The 21533-nt window shown below is 50.0% G+C and overlaps 1 protein-coding gene across 1 annotated transcript in view; it reads right to left on the bottom strand.

The window, feature by feature from the left end:
* The window catches only part of Slc2a1 (solute carrier family 2 member 1), a 28379-nt gene that overhangs the window by 5733 nt on the left and 1113 nt on the right, over window positions 1–21533 (bottom strand). Inside the window, exon 2 of the mRNA XM_055611446.1 lies at window positions 10190–10285. Coding sequence (XP_055467421.1) covers window positions 10190–10285 — 96 coding nt within the window. The remainder of the gene's footprint in view (window positions 1–10189; window positions 10286–21533) is intronic.

Genomic DNA, 21533 nt, shown 5'->3' with positions numbered 1-21533 from the left:
AAGGAACCAAGGCCTCCTTTCCTTTCTAGGTGCTTAGCTGAGAGGTTCAGGAAAAGGCCCTGGGCAAGGAAGTGGTTCCAGGAACTGAAGAATCTGTCCTGGTAGGGCCTGGTCGGTAGCTCTGCCCACACACCAGGGAGGGCCTAACACGGTGCCAAGGATGTGGCTACAGGCAGGTGGCACTGGTTCCAACACACTCACTTCACTGTCAGGCAACAGAGACAACACCCAGTGCCACAGGCCTCTCCAGACACTCAGCACACATGTAGCCATGGACAAGCCCAAGTATATACAGGGAAACAACTTTCTGGATCTACACCCCGATGTGACACACACTATACTTTTATTTCACTTCACTTTCTCTTTGACATGGGTCCTCGGGAGCTCACAGCAATCCTCCTGCCTCAGCCTCTTGAATGTTGGGACCACAGATGTGCGAGGGCACGCCTGGATCATAAGGCTCTCAGTTTTGGCTAGTCAGCACCCTGCCTCCACCCTTATCACTGGCAGCGCCATTTCCTCCCCAGGTCCGACACTGCGCATGGAGCAGCAGTCTCTCCACAGACCCCCTTCTCCTCCTGACTCTAAACACTCAGGCACCGCAGAAAGGAAGGGGTGCGGAAAGGCAAGGCAAGCCATGCTTGCCAGAGTAAGAGTGTGGGGAGCGGGGCAGCCCCTCATCATCTTTACCCCTGCTCTGCTGTCTTGGTTTGTGTGCCAAGTCCAGAGACTGACAGAGCCAAGCTCAGGGGGTTAGAAAAGACTGGGGAAAGGTGGCCTCAGCACATAGTCTACAGAATAAGCACCTGCTGTATACAGGGAAGCCAGACAGGGCAGGGGTCGAGTTCTGACTGTTGCCCCGGCTGACTGGGGCACATGACGGCAGCTGAGCTCTGACTGGCTCGTCTCTAGCAGCACCTTCAGCACTGTGGTCATGCACCACGTAATGGGGCCACTCTGAGAAATGTGTTATTAGGTGGTTCCACTGTGCAAACACCAGAGTGCATGTAGAATAAACCTAAATGGTGTGGGTCATCAGGGGCTCTTGATGCAATTAAGAGATGGCAAACATGACACATGCCAGCGTGGCGCTGCGCAACCCAGCAGGCTGTTCCGGTCTGTAGAAGGGACTCACTGTGAAGTTATGATTTAAAAAAAAAAATAGTCGATAAAGCTAGTAAGAGCTTATCTGCTATTCCATGACTTCTTAAATTTTTATCTTAAATTATATGCATGTGTATATGTATGTGGGTATGTGCATCCGAGTGCAGAGGCTCATGTGGGCCAGAAGAGGGCGACAGATCCCCTGGGGCTGGAGTTATAGGAAGTTGGCAGCCAAATGGCATGGGTGCTGGGCACTAAACCTGGGTTCTCTCTCTGCAAGAGCAATTGTGCTCTGAACCACTGAGCCACCTTTCCAGCCCCTATTGTCACCATATATGGAACTGTTCTTTGAACGCAACTGTGTGTGCTAAACACTATTTCTGCCGCAGGGAAGGCTGACTTGGTTGGGGTCCTGGGTATAATAGGTGAGAGCTCTACCACTGATCTATCTCTCCAGCTCTGTGCTAAATTTTTTGTGAGCAGCGGCACAGTGGGCACTGTGCACATCTACAGACCTGAGTACTGCTGTTATGCCAATGTTGCTAGAAGACAGGAGAATTTTTCTGTGGCTTTGTTTCGTGGTGCTAGGATAAACTCAGGGCCTTGCACACGCTGGTCATATGCTCAACCACTGAGCTACTTTCCAGCTGTCATGGTATTACAGGATGGCCACTTTGCACACACAGCCTGTCACTCAGAAGTCTTCATGTGGTACATGACTGTTTCCTCTATAGTGCAAGAACCCAACACATGGTACTGGCCCCAGTTCAGTGGAGAACGTCTGATTCCACTTTCCTGCCACAAATTCCAACATTGAGGGCCATGCATTAACCCAGCCTCTGCTCTGACTGCCATCTTCCACACCTCCCCTCCCCTTCCGTGGTTGCTCCTGTTTCTGAGGTCTAGCCCAGAGATTTCCAGACTCCCAGGAATCCTCCCTGCAGTCGGGGGCCAGAGTCAGTGTTAGGGACACCTCAACTCAGAGGGTCTTAGGCTCTCTTCTTAGAAATCCCTACAGGGGTCAGGGAGCAAGATGACTCCGACAAACAAAACAAAGTGCTTGTGTTCTTCAAGGGATACACACCCCAGAGAGCTGCTGGAATGGCAAAGCCCCACTTATCAGGCTCTGCAGGGAACACGCTGTTCTGAATATAGGAGCCGGACAGATAAACCATGATTGCTTCTCCAGGGCCCAAGACTGGGAAGTAGGACTTTTTCCCTTTAGCCACTCAGGGTGACCAAGTCAACTCTTAATCCCTTAAGCAGAATTTAAGGGCAATGAGGTCCTTGCAGGCAAAACACTCATACATATAAAGGATAAATAGTAAATATTTTTCTTTTGGAGATAGGATCTCTCTCTACGTAGCCTTGGCTGTCCTGAAATTCTCTGTGGATACCAGACTGTCCTTGAACTCACAAATCTGCTTGCCTCTGCCTCCCTGGTACTTGGGACTAAAGGCATGAGTCACCGCAACTGATTAAAAAATAATTTTTGAAGTCAATTCATGGAGCTCATTTGAACTGTGTGGTAACAGTAGATCTGTGCTCAGAGTAAGTCAGTTAAGACTTAAGCTGCCTCCGTGAACCAAAGGAGGGACACTGAGCTTCTCTTCCCACAGCTCAGGGACAGGGGCAGGAAGTGATAAGGTGGCCTGAAGCTCTCTCACATGCAGTTAAGTCCCCAGCCTGGGTTGTCAGTGTGTGCCAAAACTCACTCTCCTAGCGGCTCCTCTCTGCTGCTAAGCCCTCTGTTGAACATGAAGGGGCATGGGCAGCCAGCTCCTAGGCTTCATCACCGGCCCCACACTCAAGGGCAGCAGAGGCTGAGCAGTGGGATTCCTATTAGAATCAGGAATATCGTCTGGGAAGAAGCTACTGGCTTCCCAGTCCTGATGCTGACGGAGACTCTTTTCCTAAGGTCCACATGAGGCTCTCCAAGCTGACACTGGCTCAGGAAAGAGAGAGGGTCCCACTGAATCCCAACAATTCTATATGGGAAAAGGTTCCTCAGCATCCGCCTGGGAGCGGGGTGTCTCCCACGGAGAGAGTGTCCTCTCTTTCTGAATCCCATGGGGCAGCTTCAGCCCTAGCTTATGCTTGAGATGAGGCTCCTACTCCTCACCTCACTATCCTTGATGCTGCCACTGTCCCCAGCCCAGCCACCCTAGGCCTGTGGAATGCACCTCCTGAGCCATCTTTTCGCTGTGTGGCATCTGCCCTAGGTCCACCCTGTATTCTGTTCCTGTCTTTTACCCCCAAAGCCACACCTTTTCAGGATAACAAACTGGCACAGCCCTCTACTTCAGGGACTGGGAACATTTGAAACAATCTGACCTAGAGCAGGAACAGGCAACAGTTTAGGTTAAGGAGGCCTGTTTGGAAGGGCCCAGAGCCGCACATGGTTCTCACTTGCTTTTCATAGAATTCTTTTAAAATGTAAAACCAGGGGTCTGGAGGGATGGCTCAGCACTTGCTACTCCTGCAGAGGACCCAGATTCTGTTCCCAGCATCCAATGGCAGCTCACAACCATCTGGTAATGCCATCCGAGGCTCTTTTCTAGCATGTGGTAGAGACATACATGCAGGCAAAACACCCTCCACACATAAAATAAAAAACAAAATGTGAAACCATTTCTTCATGGGTTCATGTTGAAGAGATAGGGAGGGTTCTAGTCAGTTGAAAGAATTGTCATGGAGTTACCCTGTCATGAGAACTGAGATCTTAGAGATACCACACTCTACCAGGCCCATGCAACTATGGGTGAGCATGCCTACTCTAATATAGAGGAAGTACTTGCTTCCTCTCTGTGGTGGCAGGGTGGTGTCTGAAAAAGAGATGTGAGGCAGAGCATGCAGCCTGCACACAGAAAAAGCCATTATTGACGTCACTGTTGCTCCTGAGGAGACATGCCACCTTTCTGAAAGAAGCAAGAGGGGTCTAGGCTGTGACTTGCCTATAGCCTGCTTACTCAGCACACACCAGGACCTCTAAGGGCCAAGGCCTGGAAAATCAAAAACAATCAAAATCCAAAGAAGACTCAAACAAATACCTAAGCTACAAAGGAACAGCTGGGACAGGGTTCCCAGCTTATACTGCCAGGGACAGTATGGACTATACAGGGCAAGAAGAACCTGAAGGAACTTGGAGGCCTGACTCGGGGACCCTAATGGTTCTATGGCCTCAGAGAGCAGAAGCCCCAGGTTCCTAGGTTTCTAAGAGGACCCCCCCCCCTTAGGAATGGGAGTTGCCTATTGTGAGGCCCTTGCAAGGCAAAACAGTCCAGTGCTATGAGAGGAAACATTTACATAAAGGGTAAGTAAGAAGCCACACACAGCCTGTCACTTGCTTTTCTTTCAACCCTTTACAAATGTGAAACCCATTTTGGCTCATATCTATACATATGGGGTGCTGGCTAGCTTGGCCCTCCTGCTGACTTGACCTAGGATTCTAGACTGCTGCAGAGAGGCATGTCTGGGAACCTCTGGCTGCTCTCAGTACCTACCCTTGGATATTCTACTTCCAGACCTGAATCTTCTCTCCACCCCAGCAATAACCAATCACCTGACTTCTCTTTCCTCCATATTCTGTGGGGATGAAAGGTTATGGCCCTTCTTATAGGCCCACAGCCTTCCCATTCCTTTCACAGGAGGAAAGGGCTGGATTGTCCAGCTCAGTCCCTCAGCCTAGTCCTGACCCCTACTCCCAGCCTCTCACCTTTCCCAGAACACTGCCCCTGCACCTCTCTCTTCCCCTCAGCTCAGCCCAGACCTTAGACATCTCCAGAACAATGCAGCCACACCCGAGGCTGTGCTCAGCTGTGAACCCAGGGTCAGATGTTGCAGGTGGGGCTGGACAGGCAGTTTCACCCACTGCATCCTCAGGGGACCCTCTCTAAAGCCTGGAAGTGGCTCAGGTTAAGGCTAGAAGCAGCATCAGACCACCCAAGCTGCTTCAGAGGACCCAGAGCCGGCCTTGCTCCTCACCAAGGACAAACCTCTGCCCTGGCTAGTGCTCCTGCCATGCTCCACTGCCTGCAGGAGCTTCCCACACAGACTTTCACCTCACTGTGGCAGCTGCAGTGGCCAGAGCCACCTCAGCCCTCAGGATGAAGCGTTTCTTCACCAGCACTCTGACTCATATCCTTTCCGGGCAGACAGTGACACCCCACATCTCAAACTGCTCTTTCCCTTCTATTTGATCAGCTTTCAGGGAACACAGCTCCCTGGTGGGAAGTCTCCCTGGCCAGCACCCCTCCTTCCATCAAAGTGGGTCTCGAAGAAGAGTGATCTGCTCCCTCAGAGAACATGCTGTGTTTACAACGCCTGCTGTCACACCGGCTGCTGGCATCCTACTGAATACAGGCAGGACAGCCCATCACAGTAACTACCAAAGAGCTGTCTAGAGCAAAGTACCCATGGTGCTATGGTTGAGAAGCATTGTTAGGGCCAACTGACGCCTCTGCCTCCACTGGGCCTGCCCATGTTTCTGTCAGTGTCCTGGGACAGCTGCCTAGAAGATGCTGGGATCTGGATCTAGATCAAACTTTGACATGGTCTGATTCGTGTGTGCTGGGTGCAGGGAACAAAGTGGGCTGGCAATAAAGGGGCTGTGACAGTGTGAGGGCGTGAGGGCATGAGGGATTGTGCAACTGCTGTGTGGGAAGTTTTTGAGATATATCTGTACATGACTGGGCTTGATGCAGCTCTGAGCTCACAGCACAGTGGGCCAGTAGTGTGACAAGTATGAGGAAGGGTCCAGAGGCAGAGGCAGGCAGAGCTATGAGTTCAAGGCCAGCCTGGAGAGGAGGGGTGTGGGAGAGAGGGAGGGAGAGACAACGGAAGCAAAGGAAGAGGGAAGAAGAGAGATAGAGATAGAGAGAGATAAAGAGAGAAAGAGAGAGAAGATGTTTAGATGACACCCATTTCTCAGCGCCTATCTCCCACAGAGGTTGAGTACAGAATAGAATCAGACTCACTGGATTCAAACTCCAGCTCTGCCCAGTGCTGTGTCCTTGGTGTAGATTCTTCACATCTCTGTGCTTGTTTCTTAGAAAATGGGGGTTATGATGCATACTTCATGAAGTTATTGTGAGAACAACTGAATGGCCACTTTTAAAGCACTTAGAATATATACAGGAGAATAAGGAAGCTGTGTGGGTTTGTGGCAATGGGCTACACTAAGGCTGTTTGTATCCCCATAGAGGTAAGAGAGGCTGGTCTAGAGCTTGGAGTCACCTCAGCACTGGGCTGGGGGTGGGAATCAGGTCCAACTCAGGTCATTCTGCCACTGGCTAAGCCATGTCACTTGAGGCAAGGCCTCACTTCCTCTACAGAGCAGGATCCTCCTTTGTCAAACAAGAAGGGCTGAGCTAACATCAGGGCCCTCCCAACAGCCTCTAAGTTCCACGGATGCATTTCTTGTTCAGGTGCTTGGCCCTGCCCCTCACCACATGGAGAGGCTCTGTGTACATCAGCCCAGATGATAGCCAGGGAGTTACTGTGTGGTTACTGGCTCCCTCTGTAGCCAAGCTCACCTTTTCTACCCCAACTTGGGGTCACCGTGCCCAGAGCACACCCATCCCAGCTCAGCCTTCCATTCTCCAGGAGCCTTTCACCAGCCAACCTTACTTTCCTCATTCACAAAGAGTAAGATGTCTAGTCTTGCTTGCCAGGCTTACAAGGTGCAGGGAGAGGAGGTAATTTGAGGGCAGGTGCTATATAAACATTTAAGATAATATCACGATTAATTACCACTTCTGGCAAAAGCCTTTCAGGCCTGTTTTATGGCAAAGAACCAACTCCTATCTACTCACTGTGGGCAAAATTCTAGAGCATGGCTACCTAGCCTCGCTCCCTAAGAGAAGTACTTGGAACAGACGTGAGAAGTTGGGGTACTCAATGCAGATGGACAGACTCCACATCAGGGGAGCCCTTTGCTTGACCAAGTCCTTGCACACTTGTCTAGACGTCTGGCCCTCTCTGCTGTGGGGCCAACCCCCCCCCCTTCCAGGTAAGAGTGGGCTGCCAGATCCTTCATAAAATCTTTCTGCTGCTGCCCTCCTCTTCTCTTAGAATCCATGGGTTCAACCAGCTGGGGAACATAAATATTTGTAAGAAAAACTGCATCTGTGCTGACCATGGACAGACTGTTTTGCCTTTAATCCCTAGACAATACAGCGAGTACAGCAACTACTGACAACAGCACGTATGCGGTCTCAGATGTAGGTGATGCAGGGATGGGCGAATGGGAGGAAGGATGCGCACAGGCTGGGGCAGTGCTGTGCTGGGTTCCATACGGGGTCTTGAGTGTCCAAGGTTTCAACACACGTGGGGGGTGGGAGGGTCCTGGAACCTACCCCTCACAGAACTCCCCCACTCTCCTGTTTCTAAGGGGTCTCCCCACCATCCTCTCTAGATGGGGTGGCTTTAGAAGCCAGTACGTGCTCTGTTGTGTTCACAGCCACATCTCCTTGTGGCGGAGGGCAGGGTCTGGCCACGTGGATGCTAGGTTAAGTCCTTGTCGAATGGCAGTGCTGGCAGGATTCAATCATGCTTTCCTCGGGCAATGAATCAATCGTACCCAAGCATGGTGACCCCTCTGTGTGCTATGTTAGCCGAGCCACATTTTCATGCTTTCCTCTGGCATACTGCCACCCTCCCTTCATATATATGATAAACTGGTTGCCTACATGGAAACACTCCAGGCAGGCTTGTAAGAGATGTCTGCAAAGACCAGAGATGGACAGACAAGCACCTGTGTTTGCCTCAGAAACGTCGCTCTACCACGGTGATGGTTCTCAAGTCTGGCTCCTAAGGTGACCTTTGGACAGGGGTCCCTGGTTGCTCTAATAAATGCAGTGCACTGGCTGGACCCTGTGTGGCTTACCTGTCCGGACGCCATGGCCGGCAATTCTGGTTACCTCCATCCCAGCCCCGGCCTCCCACTGTTTCTTACTAGCTAGGAAGCCTCCAAGGCAGACAGCCGATCCCAGCTTTGCTAACATCTTTAGAAGTATCTTGTCCCCACTGTCAAGCAGTCTCCCAAGCTACTGCTCCACACAGTTCCTCCTACAGGGCTCTCTGAACTTAGCTCCTTAGCCTTCCCCTCTCCTCCTCTACTGGTGCCTTACAACATGTTTAGAAAGGAAATCTGGACTAAGAACAAAAATCCCTCATGAAGCCACTGGGACCTTTTCCCTCTTCTCTACCAAGTCTCCAGGGAAGGCCTTGTCTATTCTGTCTCTTTCCTCTTCAAACGTCTACATATTCTGCTATCGCTGGTCTTGGCAGGTATAAAGCCAGCACTGCCATTTCCACACTAAGCAGTGTAGGAGTGACCAGTCCAGCTTAAGCTCTGGGTGTCTGGTCAGCTCTTTCAGTGCATGTACTTCCTGCTGAGCATGTGCCTATTGCTGTGACAAGTACCGCTCTAGGCACATAGTGGAGAATGGACTTAACAAAGATCCTCAACACCCCAGACCTTCCCTTCACTATGTGAAGTCCTTGCCTTGGGGTTCTAGATTTTATTTTGGCCTTCTTGCAATAGGATCTGGCTTGCCATTGAACTCCCAACTCCTACCTTCCTGACATGCCATCATATTCATCCTTGAGCGGATATGGCTCTCGGTGAATCTTACTGCCTCCCCTGCAAGTCCCTGCTCACTCCACCCTGTCTGTTTTGGGAACTCTCCTCGACTATCCTGCCTTTAGAGTCCTGGTTACGTCATCAGCTCACTGTGACCAGTTAGGACATTGCTTAACCCAGGACTTTTCAATGTTGGCTACCCGTCAGAAACAGTTAAGGAGCTTCCTCAGCACCCCAAACCTCAATGTACAGCAAACTCATCTCCCTATTTCTTCCCATCTTGTCTCACAGGCTTCGGTCTGCATGGACTCCCAGAAAGAGCTGGCTCCAAAACATAAACCTTGGTGGGAGCTGTTCTAAGCACTTAGGAAAAACAGGATTTGAGATTGTTCTAAGCATGGGCTCACAGTAGCCATGTCAGATCCTGGAAAAATCCCATCAGGGCTGCAGCAGCTCAGCATGACTCAGCAGCCAGGCCTGCCTAGTGACCTGTTCCCCAGCCTCAGGCGTGGCCCCTACAGCCAGGCTCTGCCTACTTGGAAGAAGCCCAGCTCTGATTTCACACAGTCTGGTGCCCCAGCTGCGCCCCTGGTCCTGACACTCACTGTCTAGTCTCATCAGCCTGGGTAGTGAGCATGGTCCTGACAGGAGGACCGTCTACTGCCATTTCATGATCCCTGTGAAAGTATGAATTGTTAAAATGACAACAGAGCATGGGGTAGGAAGGCAGCCTGAGGCTATGGAAACAAAGAGCTTGGCTTCTGATGCCACCATTCACTAGTACATGACCTTGGGCCTGTGGGTCATTTCATCAGCCTGGGCCTCATTTTCCGGGCCTATAGAACAGAAATCACCACCCAAACTCATCAACACATGAAAAATGCCTAGTGTAGACAGGAGGGGCTGTGAATCTCCATGCCTGTGCCTAACCCCTTCTCTTTTCCCAGAACAAGTAGGTGATTGCCAGAGTCCTTTCCTGTCTGAACAGCCACAAAGCAAGTGGAGGCAGATTTGGGGTGTGCAATGGGGAGAAGGAAGCCAGGCCTCTAGCTCCTGCAGTGCCTCAGGCAAGATGCCATGTTTGCTTAAATTGACCTGGGACCTCCAGGGACAGGAAGCAGTTTCAGTTTGGAACTGGACTGTGCCGTACGTGGACGGGGCGGGGCGTGAGAACATAAAGACTGCCCGGCAGGGTGGCGCTGGACACCAGCTCTGTCTACCTCAGGGGCACTGGGGAAGGTTCTTCCTCTCTGGACATTTCCCCACTGCCTGCCTGCCTGCCCTGCTTGCCTGTGGAGCCCTCAGGAGCCCCAAGACCATGTACACGAAGCCCCACTTTACTAAAGGTCTGTGCTGCTTGGGAAACTAGTCAAGATGGCCTACCAAGATCCCAGCATTCTGTGGCCATAAGAGGTTAGAATCCCAGCTGGGAGAAGATGGTTTAGCTGATGAGCATGTGGGAGTGATGGCATATATGGGCAGGTGGGGCGTAGCGCTTACCTTCTGGGGGGCGTTGATGACACCAGTGTTATAGCCAAACTGCAGGGATCCGAGCACCGCTCCTCCCACGGCCAGCATGAGGCGGCCCGTCACCTTCTGCAGAGGAAGAAATCACAGGGTTACAGGCAAGTCTGGGCCCAGAGTACTACAGAGCAAAGTCAATGCTGGCAGGCTCCCATGTTCAGATGCCTCGCCTGACTCCTGGCAACGCACCTGTGCTTCTCCCAGGAAACCTGCCTGCTTCCTGGCCTCGGGTGCCCAAACCTGCCCAGCTGACTTCTAGCCTATTGTCTGAAGAGAGAGGAATCAGGGTTTTTCTCTATGCAGTTAGAGGTTTTGCTTTTCCAAGGTCTCATTCCCCAGGCAGAGGGATGCTTACTCTTCAGGTGGCCCCAGCCCCAGACCCTGGGAGGACCAGGAACCGAGCCTCCTTCCCTGCCAGGGAGAACTCAATGAAAGGAATAGTGCAAACGGGAGAGAAAGGCTCTGGATCTGAAGCGATAGCCTGAGTCCAGCCCATGGGAACTTCAGCAGGCTTGCTAGGTTTCCCTGCCCCACACCTCATGTGCCTATCTGCAAAATGGGAACATTCACATTGTTCAGCACTGGAGACACAACCCTTGCCCTCCCCTAGCCTTCCCACCCTTCACCAGGCAGAAAACAAAGCGCTGAGAGCTCAGAGCAAGATCCTAAAGTGCCAATCTACTCAGTGGTCTGATGCAGCAGCAGAGTTGGAACTCAGGGCACTGGAGTCCCATTCAGTGCTCCTCACACCAACAGGCCCCCCAACCCCCATCCCTAGCAAACCATGAGCTTTCACTTCAGGTTACTTGTACCAAATAACACAGCGGGCAGAAAGACAATTCAGGCAGTACATGACCCAAGGTGATGAAGCACCAAACCAAAGAATTCCTAAGGGGTAAAGGGTTGGAAGTGGCAGGAAGGGACAAGGCCAACAGGTCAAAGGGCCTGCTTACACAGAGGGGAAAGGCCAGTGAGGTGTCCACCTAGATAGACAAAAGTAAGGGACCCTCTCCAGCTCTTCGAACGAGGAATCCAAGAAATGTGACGAGGGGCAGGCCCTTTACTGGCTGTGGGAAGAGCTGGGGAGACACACCAAAAAAGACCAGCCTCTGCAGGTGGAGCGCACCTGCAATGCTGCTGCAGGTGCAGGAGGGAAGCAGAGCGTCCAGAGCCATGTAAGACTCTAGGACGGAGGAGGATAGGGTTAGCTGGAGCCTTTGGGGACCTCTGGGCCTGTTTCCCCACACAGTACCCTGAAGCACTGCTGACTTCTGGATTGTTAGATAGAGCTGGGCATAGCCCTTGAGCAGACATGTTCTTGGATCTTCTCGTTTTCCAGAAGCCCACAGGACACGGATTGCCAAAGCCATGTAGTTCTCACATCAGAGTCTGAGAAAGAGGAAGGGCTGTGCCTGCTCTGGCGCATAGCTCAGAATGTTGGGGCCTGCCTTCTAATGGTCTGCCTGCCTGTTTCTCCTTGGCTGACCTTGCAAACTCATCTTCTATTGTGGGGCTTCCCTCCAACTCCCATCCTCTGTGAGCGAAATCAAAGGCAAAACTCCTGTCTCCCAGCTCTCCAGGGAGCCTCCAGACCCAGGGCTGCTGGGTGAGTGGGCAGTGAGCACATGATAAGCTTCTGGTGCACCACAGCCCAGCCAAGGGCCATCAGGTGACCACTGGGACTCAAGGGGCTATGGTAGACATCAGCGGCAGGGCTCAACGGTGACAGTTGAGCCCCACCATGTGCTGGGCTATCTGTTGAGTGTCATGCTCAGGGTCATTCAGGTGTGATACTTACGCTATGCAAACATGCGTTTTTCTAGTACACACTAGAATAGAAATAAAATTAGCACATACCTACGATTTAGTGAGCTATGGCATAGCAATATAATGGAATATGTAAAGACTATGTCAGGATGTATTGGTTTGGGACATTCTCCAACTTAGTATGACAAGTTTAAAAGCAAGCTTCAGCAGTATTCATATTGAATGCCACCTTGACATGAAAAAAAAAATTCAGAAGGACAAATGAGTAACTACTTAAAAACATGTACAGAAAGGATAATGAAAGTTGAGTACGGTGACCCACACTTTTAGTCTCAACACTTGGGAAGCAAAGACAGGCAGAGCTGAGATGGTCTAGATAACACTGGGGGTCCTGGATGGCTGGAAGAAGTAAGGTAAAAGGGAAACCTCATTTTGGACCCCTTTGTGAGTTCTTTTAACTCTAAACAGTGTAACTGAACACTCAACCACAATAAACTTTTATAAAGCTATGATTTCATATTACTTATACCAAATTTAATCAAAAACAGCAGGAGAAAAATAATACAGATTTGTCAAAAATTATGCAAGTAGAGCACGAGTAGAAGGCTACTGCAATGGAGGGTAGGTGAGGTGCGTGCTGTGCTAGCAGGCCCTGTTTTACAGTAAGTCTGGCTCTGATGCCAAAGGGAGGCAGGCAAGCGGGGAGGAGGGAACTTCTGGCAAAAGGAGGACAAACCCCTCTCTAAGAGGTTTTGCCATCGGCCGGTCAGGGTCTAACTTTACTGCAGAAGAGCTGCCCAGTGGCAAGGAGATGGCTAGTCAAGTGAGCACCGGTGGCAAGGCAGACCCAGTGACCACCGTGGCATCTGGATTTCAGTAGAGGTGCTCTGGGGACCCGAGGAAGCCCTGGAGGGACACATTCTAATTTTGCCCTAGGGGCAAATCAAAACTCAATTCCCAGCAGGTGACATTGAAATTAGCTGGAAGGACAGAAGTCTGTCAAGTGGAAAGCAGTGGCAAGAGTACATTCCAGGTAGACAGAACAGTATGTGCAATGGTAGAAACAGGGATGAAATGATAAGGCCAGGTTAGGAAAATGAGGGTTTAGCAAGGCTCAGTACAAGCTGCAGGGGAGGAATGGAGCTCCTGCCCCTTGATAGGCACATGGGCCCTGAGATCAGTCGCCTGCCCCAGACCCCGACCCACCCTGCCTCTGCCCCACACCACTTACTACTATACCCTACTTTATTATTGCTGACATAGAATTACGGAAAACAAGGCTTGCATACAGTCTACTACTGACTTTTGCCTTGTTAGGATCTGAGGCAGCCCCTACCTCTGAGGAAATAGGAACAGCTCTTCCTTAAAGGGTCACTGTCAAATTCCATATTAGTGTCCATACAAGGCCTGGGAAATCTCAATCAACAAGTGTTTGCTGAATGAAGTAAGGACAGGAAGCCACCCTCAACTGAGCCACCATTGTCCATCTGCTCCCATTAGCCTGCAGATGAAATTGAAATCCATAAAGCCAACATGTGTTTATTTTTGCCAGGCTGATGTGATGGTGGCGACTTAGAGATGGGATGCAAACCTCATCTGAGAATGAGGCCACCTTTTTGAACATTGCACGCTCTTCCAAGCCCTTCCTCTGATGTGGTCTCTAACAGTCTCTGGCTTAGTATACCCATCTGCCATCAACTGGGGACTCTAAGACCCACCTCGATATTTCCTGTTTGGATAAAACTCACTCCATCTGTGTTTTGTCAGAATGAAACCCTAATGAATGCTGGAACATCAGACCTGAGAAGTAGAAATGGCTGATCCCCTCCCCAAGCCTTCTGTGCTATGCCCACAGGGACCTGGGAGACCTTAGAGTCAGGTACACAGAGTTCTAACCCCTTAGGTGCTCCATGGGCTCTCAGCTTAGCAAACACCTAAGCCCAGGCCTGGCTATACAGAGGGCCTTCTGTGTCCCCCTCCTCCCTATCCCCGGAAGCAACTGGGGACTGTTGCCTGCAGACCTTTCTTCCCATTTGCTGGGATGACAAATAGTGCAGATCGCAGACCACAGCATGCTCTGGCCTTTTAACCCCACCCCTGTGCCCGTCCAGCCAGGCTTGTCTTGCAGCAGCCTCTGAGTCATTACTGGAAGAGGGCACGTGGCACCATCACTAGGAGGCAGAGGCAGGATGTTCCTAGTGGGAGGGGAGTCCCACCTTAGATGCCACTCTATCTGATTCTGCTGCTTCCTGAATGGTCTTCAGGTGTGCTGGAGCATGAACCAGCTCTTTAGCCCCAGGAAGCAGGGAGGAAATTCGGTCCCTTCTACTCATTTGTACATGTGTACACATATATATATGTATGTGTGAATATGTGTACATATGTATGTCTGTATATATATATTTCTTTTCTAAGAATGCCTTTGAATAAAGTTCTGGGTATTTAAAAAGAATCCTGAGATAGTGTAGACCCATGTGCCATCTTTACCTGACAGATAAGGAAAGTGAGGTTAGAGAATACGGTCCCTGGTTAATTAGAAAACAAAAGAAGCCAGGCATAGGACCTGAGTTTTTATGAACTCCTAGCCTGCTGTTTTACTCTGACTCCTTCAAGCTCTCCAAATCGTATCAACAGATGGTCCCAGAACACTGACCTTCAAGTGACCTTAGGCCCTGACTCCTCTTGAATTGGTTTCCTTTAAGCCTTCTAGGGATGTTAAGACTTGCATGACTGACTCCTGGGCATTCACTCTGTGGTGGCCCTAGAGGCAGGTGGTGCTTAAAAAGGGTAGGAGTGGGAGCATGGCACTTAGCAGCGGCACCAGGAAGGTGCCAGGTACCCTGCCAGGGGCTGTCCCCATCCTGATTTAACCACCACAAACCTACTCTATTGTACTCTGGAAGAGATTGCTCCCGCCTGACGAGAATGGAAGGCTCAAAGAGGGAAAGGCTCCTACCCTGGCTGCACAAAGTTCTCTGAAGCTTTAAGTGGAGGGGGGGGGGGCTCTAGTACCACAAGCCCTGCCCTTCCTGGTCAGGTTCTCTCCTCTACTTCCCAGTACTGGTTCCTGAAGGAAACAAGATTCCTACTTGGTGCTTTCTATGTAGGTCAAATTCCATTCCAGCAACTCTCTAGGTCTTGTCAATTCTGAACCCAGCAGCCAAGTCTGGGAACTTTTACTGGCATTTAAGCCAAGGTTGGCTGACAATCACCCCTGGGCTGAGTAAAGGAGCAGAGATCCCACCTACCAGCTAAGGATGGACTTTCTACTTCTAAGGGGTGGGGTTGAGGAAGGGGGACTACATGAAAGCTACATTAAATTAGAATTTCCAAGACCATTAATAACATCACTCATCTGAGTACCTATTTGTGGTTTCTGTGCTACAGTAGCTCGGCTGTAGTTGAGGCAAGCTAAGGCAGACAGATCTTGCCACAAAGCCAACAATATTTACTATCTTGCCTTTTATAGAAAATCTGTCTGCCTGAAACATTGCTCCCAGAGCTGCCAGATACAAAGCCAATGCCTAAACTGTGCCAGATAGTCAAAGCCTTTCAGGCACCCTCCTTAAAGGGCTGAAAACCGTGTTCTTTCCATGAGGAGCAAACAACTACTTCCTTGGCCTGAGGGAGTGGACCTGGGGCAAATAAGGGACCCTGCAGAAGCTGATACTTCGTAAAGTGGTGCCTGGCCACCAATTCAACAGATATAAACTTAATTTGACTAAGACTGGGCATAGACAAACATAACTGTCACTCTCAGCAAGTGTTAAGTCCTATCTCTACACTCCTGTGACCTTATGGGCACCCTTTCCCCTATGTCTTCCATTTTCTGTGAGGCTTTTTCTTTTCTTTTCTTAAAGATTTATTTATTATTTATACAGTTTTCTGCCCACATGCCAGAAGAGGGCACCAGATCTCATTATAGATGGTTGTGAGCCACCGAGTGATTGCTGGGAATTGAACTCGGGACCTTTGGAAGAAGAGTCATCTGAGCCATTCTCCAGCCCTCTGAGTGAGGACTGTGTCTCAGCACATGCTCCCAGCACACTACCTGAGTGAGTGGGGATTCGGTGATAAACTGAATGAAGCAAATCCCTGTCTATGCAACCTGATACTTTAGTTGGCAGCTAGAGGAAAAAAAAAAAAGAATTATGTATTGCGCTGGATGGCAAATAACATAAAAAAAAAAAGTGCATGGGCACATTGAAACATGTCTGTAACGGAATATTATGCAGCTGCTGGAAAGAATGCAAAACTTCTGTGTGTGCTGGTAGAGAGCCCTGTGGTGGCTTGCTAGAGAAACAAAAACCAAATCAAAAGCCTCAGGTATAATCAGATTGTGTGAGAAGAGAGTTCATCTGTATGGCTATGTATATATATATATATGTCTCCTATGTCCTCCTAGGTATATATGTCTCGAAAGTCCTCCCCGAGTTGCTGGATGTAAAGCCAATGCCTTAGCTGTGTAGGATGCTGAAGTATTTATTTTTGGTTGGTGAATGGGATGGATTACACAGCACAGAAGTGTGAATGATCGCGCCAATACTGCACTCAAGGGCATGCATCTAACACACACAAAAGGGGCCTTGAGTAAACACTAACCCTGAAAACTGGGAGAAAAAGTGCTTTTTTTTTTTTTCCTTCTTCTTCTTCTTCAAACTTTTGTGGTTCTCTTTAGTTTGCCCCCATTACTTCTCTGTGTTTTTAAAATCCAGTTTTGTTTTCCAGTCACATCAGGGAACTTTACTGGCCACAACTCCAGGGCCTGGCAGGCCCAGGACAGTGCCTTCGGAAGTGTGGGGGAACGGCAATCTCCCCCACCCCCCAGAACTCTCGTTGAAAGTTTCACTTAGCTGGAAGACACTGCTCCCAGGTTTATGAGGTCAGCTTTTACAAGTAAATGTTTAGAAGAGAGAAAAATGACGTTATGGTGGGGTACCTTCCCTGGTCAGGCAAGATGTGAGTCCCGCTGACTGTGACATAAGGTAGGTGAGTGCAAGAACAGGGCCAACAGAACAGACCAATGCACAAGATCAGGTATTGAAAGGCAACTGCCTGTGGGCATGGCACGCTTGCTAAAAGCCCTGGAGCAAAGCAGTCCTAGAATCATACTCTGGCTGTTAGGGTCAGAAGAGCTCTTTATGGAGAAGATAAAGGTGCTGCTGACACCAGAGGCCAAGCGCCTGGGTGAGGATGAAGATGGGTGCTATCGCCACAGAGGACAGTGCCAGTCCAAGGATGCAGTCCACAACACTGACGGCAAAGCTGGCCTACAGGCTACTGAGGCTCACATTCAGTCTGAAGGAAATTTCTTCAGCTGCTAGCTACTATCCAGGGAGCTGGTGCTGAGGAAGCCACAACACGCGAGCCATGTGACTGACATGGCCACCACCGGCAGCACCCAAGGCTGGGTGGCGAGATGGACCTAGAGCATCAAGGACATGGGTCAGGACCCTGAAGAGTCGCTCTGGCACACTGAAGGGCCATTACGAGTCACATACCAAGATAGCTGAGCAGGAAGCCATGGTTCAGGTCAGGAGGACAGCCACAGCTTGATGCTGAAGGAAAGCTAAGAGACACTGTTTCTTTCTTCCCTTTAGTGAGGCTCCCCAACCCTCCTTCAGCAGAGGGCCTTCCAGACACCTGACTCCCCAACCCCACTGCCCTGAAAACAGACTAGGGATCTAACAGTCCTCAAGTCTCTATACAAGTGGCCTACATGGAACAAACATCAATGTGGCTGAGCCACAAAAGTGGGCATAGGCTGGGAACATTTGACAAGGTAAGAAAGTAGTTTCTGAGTGGCCCTTCCCTGGACACTCAATTTCAAGACAGGGGACATAAACTGTGGATTAAGCAATTTGGACAGGTGGTTCTGTCCAGCAAATGCCTAGATATTCAAGACCGTCATCATCTGGGGCCCAGCAAGATATGCTCTGCCTTTTCTGGATGCCAAAGCCTTAGGGTAAGCAAGAGCCAGGTTCGAGGTCCGGTAGCCCCTGGCTCAGTTACTGCAAAAACCTCAGTGTTTCTGCATAAGCTACTGCCAGGCTTGGTGGCTGAATGACAGAGCCTCGGGCTCCACTCCACCCCTCCCTGGGAGGGAGGTAACAATTGGAGATTTGTTTTAGGCTAGGCCAGCCTGGACACAAGCTCTCTGAGCCTTGAGTCCGCCAGGAGCTTTCCTGGCCTCTGCCATCTAGGACAGTGGTTGCTAGACTGAATGGCTTTGTCACCTCTGTACCCAGGAGAGAGGTGAGGGGTGAGGGTGCAGGCCCCAAGCCAACGCTGCACACTTCCCCCTTTGTTCCAGGCCTCTCAGCTCTGCCAGTCTGGGGGGAGGGGGGCTTGATGTTTGTACCCTTGGTGCTGGAGTAGATCTCTGGGCACTGACACCCTGTGACCAAGAGGGTAAAGCTGCACTCCTTGAAATCACAAGCTGATTAGAAGGGGATTTGGGGCTGACCCAGCTGGGGGGGGGGGGGGGGGGAAGATGGAACCCAAAGGGGACTCAACACTGAAAAAGAATCATCTTGGGGCTGTTTACACTGTTTGTGTATCTAAGATGCAGGAAAAGGGGGGGTTGTCTTTCCATTTATAATAGCCACCACCCTGATGGAGGACAAGAGGGCAGTCTTAACCACAATTAACAGAGAAAGAAACTAAGGTCCCAGGAAATCTACTTCTCTTCACAGAAGCTTCCAGATATGCACTTAGACCTAATGCAACCCTCAGGTTCCCACTGTACCCAGAAACAGCTTAGAAAGCCTGAAGCCTGGGGACCTCTGCCTACTTGGGACAGGTAGATCGCAGAGAACAGGGGATAAGAGGTGGAAACCTGCCAACATAACAAAACACCTCAAATCTTCAAAGTCTTGTCTTGGACTTCACTGGGTTCAGTTTCCCCCTCTGTAAAAGAGAAGGCTAACCCATGGCAGAAGGTCTCTTCTTGATGACTTTTCTTTATGTTCACGCTACCTGCAAAGGCTGGCAGGTTTTTTTTTTTTTTTTTTTTTTTTTGGAGGGGGGTCTTAGCACATAAAATTTATGAAGTCATTTTTCTCTGAACTTTAAGGTCATCAAGGCATGGACTCCAGTTTCCCCCACAATGCAGTTGTAACGCCTTGCTCATGTCAGGTAAAGGCTCTACCACTGAGCTGTGCAGGGCCCCCAGCACTGTGCAGTCCTTTCCTAACTACCTAAGCACTCAGAGTGCTGAAACAGAAGCCCAAGGCAGGGAAGGCAGACACACTAGCCAGCTTAGCTCTGGGGCAGATATCCCGTCTCCTCCCCTCCCTTCCCCTCCTAACTCCCAACCATGCTCATGCTCTCTCTACACAGAACAGATTCCTGACCAGTGAGAGTTTTAATGACTTCTCTGAGTAAAACTCAGAGCACAGCAGCTGGGCCCCTAGAGCACAGGCTGATAGAATGGAGGCTTCAGCTGAGGCTGAAGGTTGCTGAAGGTTACTCAGGGCCCAGCATGTCATGAGAATTCAAGGAAACAAGGCAAGCTTAGGAGCACCCATAGGGTATGGCACACATGTTTTGGATCCACCCTCTTCAAATTCTACTTCTGGGCAAGGCCTTACTATGGCCATAGCTACAAGCCTGCAACCCACTATATAGACAGGGCCAGCCTCACAGATCCGCTCACATGCTTGCCGGGCTCTTTTTCCTTTTTTTTAAATTTTTTTTTTTTATTTAATACTTTAAAATTACATTTACTTATTTGTGTAGGGTGGGGACAGACACATGCCAGTGTGATTATGGATGTCAGAGGACAATTTGCAGGACTCAGTTCTCTCCTTCTAGCATGTGAGTCCCAGGGATGAATAAAGATCCTCATGCCCAGCAGTAAAGTGTTCTTACCTGTCAGGCCAACTCTTTAGGCTCCCCCATCCGACTAAATCCTAACATCTAATGATTAAAACAGCTGTCATTCTGCAGGTGATGCAACTAAGCTAAACGAGAACTGAAAACCTCACCGTGGAGCTCAGATACTTAAGCTCTTCTACCTCTGGATCCTGAAGAGCCTTGTGATTTTTAAGTAGTCTTCTGTTTAGCGCAGACTCTGATCAGCAAAGCAAAGGGACTCGATGTGCGCTAGCCCAGCCAGGATGGCCACAAAAGGTGGAGACATGAGTTGAACCCCTGCTGGCCAGGAGCTCTGCCGTACCCCCTCCCTACTTCCTGCTCAGCTAAGCTCATTACTACAGGAGAGCACCGGGGACATGCCAGGTATTCTAAGAGCTCCCCAGGACTTTGTTTTAATACACAACACAAAAGGCTGTGGCCCTGACTGAGAAATCAGCAGTCTCCATAGGGAAGGACTTTTTCCCAGAATGTACACAAGATAATTAAAATGTACCTAAACTGGATATAATGGCACACACATTTAATCCCAGCACTGGGAGGCAAAGGCAGGCGGGTCTCTTGAGTTCAAAGCCAATTCTCATCTACTGATCTACATAGTGCGTCCCAGAACAGTCAGAGATGAGGGGAGACCCTGTCTCAAACAAACAAACAAACAAACAAACAAACAAAAAACCCAAAGTACTACAACAGCTTCCTTGTGCTTTCAAAGTTTTTTTGTTTTGTTTTTGAGACAGCATTTCTCTGTGTAACAGAGCCCTGGATGTCCTGGTCTCTGTAGACAAGGCTAGGTAGGATTAAAGGTGTGGGCCACCATGCCCAGCCCAGAGTTATTTTCTTTAAGCACTCCCGGCACTCCGAAGGCAGAGACTCCGAAGGCAGAGACGACAAGCAGATCTCTAAGTTTGAGGCCAGCCTGGTCTACAGAGCTAGTTCCAGGACAGCCAGGGCTACACAGAGAAACCCTATCTTATGGGGGGAGGGGAGAATCTCTGTGGTGTAACAGTGCAAGCACATGGATTCATCAATACAAATAATAAACTACAAGGAAGAAGGTATTCCAAGATCGACTGACGGAGCCGGAAGGCGGAAAGTTTGGGAAGCAAGGCAGGGTGTCTATCCGTCCACCTGCCAGCGGTAGGTGGCAAAAGCATTTACTCCAGATGCCACAAGGGCTGCCCTAGGAGTTAGGCAAACTCTCCCTGCTGCTCCCAATTCAAGAAACGCTGGTGAAAAGGGACAGTGAAAGCAGCCCAGACATTAGAAATGTGTAACTTTAGGAAACTACTTCCCTTCTGTGTGTTCCTGGTGAGGAAGCACAGAAGGACATGGAATGTACTTTAACCATGGTGATCCATAGCGCGGTTTTCTCCTTTATCCTTCTGCATTCAGAATAGCCACTATTCACTCAAGAAATAACTATCCAGCCGAGGCGGTGGTGCCCGGCTTTACAGCGCTCGGGAAGTGGAGGCAGGCCGATCTCTGTGAGTTTGAGGCCAACCTGGTCTACGTAAGAGTTCTAGGACAGCCAGGGTTGCATAGTGAGGCCGTCTCCAAAACAAAAACAAAATCCAAGGACTTTGAAAGACGGACGGATCAAAGCAGGTCTGGCACTACAAGAGAGTAAGAAAGGCTTGATTCTGAAGAAGCCGGGGATAAAAGTTCTCTCTTTGTGGAG

This window comes from Psammomys obesus, unplaced genomic scaffold, assembly GCF_907164565.1.
Source record: "Psammomys obesus unplaced genomic scaffold, mPsaObe1.curated_primary_1811, whole genome shotgun sequence".
Lineage (NCBI taxonomy): Eukaryota > Metazoa > Chordata > Mammalia > Rodentia > Muridae > Psammomys > Psammomys obesus.
This window is presented reverse-complemented; position numbering and strand designations above follow the sequence as displayed.